At 49.3% G+C, this 5129-nt stretch overlaps 1 protein-coding gene across 1 annotated transcript; it reads right to left on the bottom strand.

Moving 5' to 3' along the window:
- Window positions 1–279: 279 nt before the first annotated feature.
- On the bottom strand, window positions 280–1826 carry LOC119297970 (bisdemethoxycurcumin synthase-like). The gene is made up of 2 exons (XM_037575538.1): window positions 1593–1826; window positions 280–1458 (listed from the first exon to the last, which is right to left on the bottom strand). Exons 1-2 carry the CDS (start codon window positions 1768–1770, stop codon window positions 467–469), a joined length of 1170 nt encoding a protein of 389 aa, XP_037431435.1. The 5' UTR covers window positions 1771–1826; the 3' UTR covers window positions 280–466.
- Between the last annotated feature and the right edge of the window lie 3303 nt (window positions 1827–5129).

The raw sequence follows: 5129 nt of genomic DNA, 5'->3' as shown, positions 1-5129 counted from the left end.
ACCATACTTGTCTCTTGGAAAATATGGACAAGAGAACTTACGCGTCTTTCGGCATAAGTGTGCCCCGCCACGGGTCTCTTGTTGAACATCATCTTTGACGAGGTGAAACTATGGGTCACCACGGGTCCTAAAAAACTAAGACAAATTATATTGAGCGAGTAATCGCCATGTTATGTTTTAAAGGACACTTGTAAAACTCTATTCTCTCCTTGATTAATAGACAAGGCAAAGCCACCGCTATAGAATAAAGATAAATGAAGGGAGAAACTCCAATGTCGATGCACATAGCCATGTTAAGTTGGCTCTTTCTTATTTTATTTTATTTTATTTTGAGGTAGAGTTGGCTGTTTCTTATAAGTCTACCCTTCATGTTTGGTGTCTGCTGCAGCAACCTAGCCCAGTCCAAGATCACCAAGTTACTACACAACCTCCAGAAACATATGATTCAGTTGCTCTTTAAGAATAGCTAGTTTTCCTTGAGGCTGCCTGCGGCGTGCAGCACCATGGTCTCGATCATGATCCCCGGACCGAACGCCATCATCACACCCCACTCGGCCACCTCTTCTCCCCTTGCCCTACGCCGGCGCAGCTCATCGAGCACGAAGATCACCGTGGCGGCACTCATGTTCCCGTACTCTCTCAGCACCCGTCGGCTCGCGGCCAGCTTCTCGACGCCCAGCCCGAGCAGTTGCTCAACGTGGTCCAAAATCGCACGGCCACCAGGGTGGATCGCCCAGAAGAGATCGTTCCACTCAGCACTGATCCCAATAGATTTGAACGTGTCGATCAGACAGCGCTCGATGTTGCTCTTCAGCAGCTTCGGCACCCGGATGGAGACGTGGAAGTCGAGGCCGCCTTTCATGAGCCGCGTGGTGATCTCGTTCTCGGTCTCCGGTATCGTCGTCTGCGTGGCGAAGGCCATCTCGAACAGCGGGCGCTCAATGCAGTCGACGGGGTCGACGCCGACGATGACGGCGCCCGCGCCGTCGCCGAATATGCCGTTGCCCAGGATGGTGTCGAGGCGACCCTCCTGGGGCCCGTAGAACCCGATGAGGGTGAGCTCGGAGCAGGCCACGAGGACGCGCGCGCCGCGGTTGTTCTCGGCGAGCTCCTTGGCGAGCTGCAGCGCCCTGCCGCCACCGGAGCAGCCGTTGAGGCTGAGGATGGTGCGGGACACGGTGGGGCGGAGGCCGAGCAGCGACGCCAGGCGGAGGTCGGCGCTGGGGGCCTTCCCGCCGGAGTAGGTGCTGAAGACGAGGTGCGTGACGTCGGCGGCCGGGCGCCCCCACTCGGCGATGGCCCTGGCCACGGCGGACGCGGCGAGCTCGGGCACCGCGGCCGAGGCCATGTCTATCCGCGCGTCGAGGGTCGGCAGCGCGCGGTCGCTGAAGTCCGGGTGCGCGCCGAGGAGCTCCTCGTCGAGGTGCACGTAGCGCCTCTCGATGCCCGAATTCTTACCTGGACAGGAGAACATTTTACATAGTAGCTCACCGCAAATATGCATGCATTTGGAAATTGGAAACGTACGCCGATACGTTTATAGGTTACTAGGTTAGGTTTACGCTGCAGGTGCAGGGCATGCATGGTCTTACAGATTCTCTTGAGCTTGTCCTTGAGGTCGGCGTGGTGCTCGCTGTTGGTGACGCGGAAGTAGTAGTCGGCGTAGTCGTTCTGGAGCATGCAGCTCGCCGGGTTCGCTGTGCCGATTGCAAGCACGGCCGCCGGGCCGTCCGAGCGCTGCGCGTGACGGATCTGCTGGACGGTTGCCATGGACGTACGTACGTCGATCGCTAAACGCGGAGTACTACGGCTAGTTAGCTGTCTCGTTGGCTTTCTAGACTTGCTTATTGTTTATTGAAGGATCCATCACAGGTCTTATATAAGACAACAGGCAGTGATTATCAAGTTGCAACATTGAATTAATCAAATTGACCAACATGTGAAGCAACAAGAAGAAAAAAAGTTCCGGTCTTAATGGTTGCGAGACCGGTGGCCACCTTCTCTCCATTTGTGTAATCGCACCACAGAACTTCGTGAGGGAGTTGGAGATGGTGTACCATCAATGGGCTAGTGACTTCACATTGCGATCATGGATCACATGCAAGTCGTAGGGCGCGAAATGCTTTTGCTCGGGAATGAATCATGCATGTTTTGTCAAAAAGGTCGAACCCCCTTGTCTCATAACTACAAAGTCTGCATATACGACCTTTCAAGCATCGCGCAACAACTCATCCTTCATCATTGAGTACCCCGTCATAGTGCTTATTTTAGGAACAAGAAAAAGTTCAACAAAAAAACTCGATGGCATTTGTCTGAATACCTGTCGGGTGTACTGTCTGCTATGGACGGCGTCAGTATGGGAGTGAAGGGTACCTGGCTACGGACGAAGCCTAGGTGGACAGCGGTGTTGTCCAGGGCGGGCGGGTGGGCGCGTCGGCTGTGGCTGTGAACGTCCGGCAAAGTCTGGGAGGCCGACGGAGAGGTATAATGACGACGTCGGACGAGAAGGATGCGAAAGCAGGGCAAAGGGGGGGCATGGGCGGGGTGAAAGATAAATAGTCCGGAAGCGGGATTTGAGTTGGTCGGGGGTGCTGAAGTCCTACGTGACGGTGGTCCGAAGTCTCGTGAAGTTCCCCAATTTGGCCTGGTTTACGAAAATTCGGTCAAGCGGGTGTGTCCATGAACAAATAGGCGTCCACTTAAATGATAAACTATGGCCGAACAGCTTAGTCCGGATGTATAAGGACATTTTGAGGTCCTCGTCGGAGATGACCTGAGTAGAACATTTGATATATATTGTTGGACAACTAAACATGGCTTAATCTTCCGATGGAAAGAGCAACGTGGTGCTAACTTTTGCGTGGGATTCATGGAAATCAATGCACCCGCCTGTCGCCCCATAGGGGGTTGATCCAACTTTTGATGAGGACATATCCAATGTTGACTTTCAAAATGGACACTACATCCGTCCATGAATCGAGAGGGGCCAGTCCGTCGACACGGATGCGGGAGCCGACGGCTATCCAACCATAACCGCAAATGTCTGGTTACATTTCAGAGGAAATTTAGCAAAAGTGAACAAATTTGTTACATATTTAAAAGAACCAGACGAAATTCATTCATACTTGGGTAAATCTTACATAAAGCCAGAAGCTTTTCATCTAAATCGGAGCAAATTTATTATATTTCGACATATTTGAAGTTTTGAAATTAACCGTACTCTAAAGTTAGTCTAAATGATCGTTGGTGCCCATTCCCCATGTACAATCGGCCATGAATGTCAGGGACTGAAGCTATTCGCCTCCGCAACTTGCTTTCTGTTAATCGGTCGGCGATGAAGAGCCCGCCAAGCTTAGCTTCAACGGAACGGGAGGAGTGGTGGCCATCTTGGGACCCGACCGCCAGCATCCTCCCATGCTCTACTCTTCCTCGCCACCGGTGGCGCCCGCGGATGTATTAGCTTCATCGTTGTGGCGGCGGGGTGCGGTCGAGGGGGAGCTCGCGACGTCGTCCTTGTCCGCTGCCTCGTCAATTTCCTTGAAGGCGACTTCTAACTCCGCTTAATGGAGGTCACAGAGGATGTCGTGGAAGGAGCGGTAGGAGTCGAGCAGTGCTACCTGCTCGTCCACATCCACGTTTGACGTGATAGCCGTGTGGCGGCAAGTTGCTCATCCACGCGTCGGTGCTCATCGATGGTTTGGGATGTCGAACGCTTGCGTGGCCACGGTCTCGATGGCCACAAAGCCCCCCCTCCCACCGGAAGAATAATGTCCGGAGCCAAGAAGACAAATACATAACCGCATTGGATGGCAAAATACATCCGAACCGCGTGGTCCGGACAATTCGAAGGTCGACATTGGAATGCCCTAATGGCAGCTGTAGTGCGATTGGAATTGCACAAATTAGGTCAGTATACTACCTAAAATTCTCCAATAAAGTCTATAGTAAAGTGACTACACAGTACTCTACACAGTCATCCCCTTTCTCGTGGGAGAGGTGAACTCACGTTGTGCACACCGGCACCTATGGATTAATCTATATCCACTTATAAAAGAAGGCGATATTTTTGATCCGTCATGCCATTTTACAGGATATTTTGTGATGTTTCGCTAATCAACCTGCAATTGAGTTTAAAGCTAGATTTTTTTTGCTTTAGCAAAAAACACTCTGATGTTTTTGGTAATTAACCCATGTTAATTTTTTGCTTTTGCATGAGAACCCCTGATATTTGGGTTAATCAATCCACAATATATATCAAATGCTTTAAAAAATTCATATATTTTGAACCCTAACTTTAAATTTAACATGTTATATGTGAAATTTGATTAAAAATTGTGTAGAAACTGAATATGCTGCTATGTTACATGTTAACTATTTAAAAATTGCTATTTAGGGTGCAACATTAACCAATAGCACATGGTCCGTCTCCCTTTCACATAAGCGTCGATCCAAATTAGAAATGAACACCTCAGCAAAATCAAGATTGGAGACAAAAGAAACGAGCTATAACCACGCATGCACACCTTGTCAAAACCTCACAAAAAAGCAGACTTCTCATCTTACGCAGAGTTATGTCTTATGATTGAGAACATTCAAACTCATTCTGGTTGTGTGAGCACCAAGGTCATCATCAGCGAGGGTGATAAGGATGATATATAAGTGGCAACGCATATGGATACCATGTATTGAAATAAAGGACGTGGACCTATTAAGATCATGAGTCATGATCATTTAGTTAGAGAAGTGTGGTATAGTTTATTCCGATGCATTGCATGGTTTCTTTTGCTAATTTCTTCAATTGGCTCTGCCTTATTTGATCACACTTTTGGGAGCAAGGTTGTCAGAATCATGATTCTGCTATATGATTTTATGACTTTACGATCCAAGATTATCCCTCTGATTCTACAATTTTAATTCTTAGAATCTACGTTCCTACGATCCTGATAGTGAACATTCTATGATTTGCGATCCTACCATCGAAGCTCCGATCCGATTCAAAATCGCTATTCTGACAACCTTGTTTGGGAGGACGTCGCAAACCCAGGTTACGTGTGTACGCAAACATTTCTCAACATCTTTTCATGCGGCGAACCAATATTTGGTTGGATGGTTAGAGGGATTGTGGTATC

Source organism: Triticum dicoccoides, chromosome 5A (assembly GCF_002162155.2).
Source record: "Triticum dicoccoides isolate Atlit2015 ecotype Zavitan chromosome 5A, WEW_v2.0, whole genome shotgun sequence".
Taxonomy (NCBI): domain Eukaryota; kingdom Viridiplantae; phylum Streptophyta; class Magnoliopsida; order Poales; family Poaceae; genus Triticum; species Triticum dicoccoides.
This window is presented reverse-complemented; position numbering and strand designations above follow the sequence as displayed.

What these genes read in the sequence shown, in the direction of transcription:
- LOC119297970 (XM_037575538.1), bottom strand. Translation starts at nt 1,770, where the DNA reads ATGGCAACCGTCCAGCAGATCCGTCACGCGCAGCGCTCGGACGGCCCG. An exon ending in GGACAAGCTCAAGAGAATCT is followed by an intron (nt 1,459 to 1,592) that starts GTAAGACCATGC and finishes TCTCCTGTCCAG; the next exon opens with GTAAGAATTCGGGCATCGAG.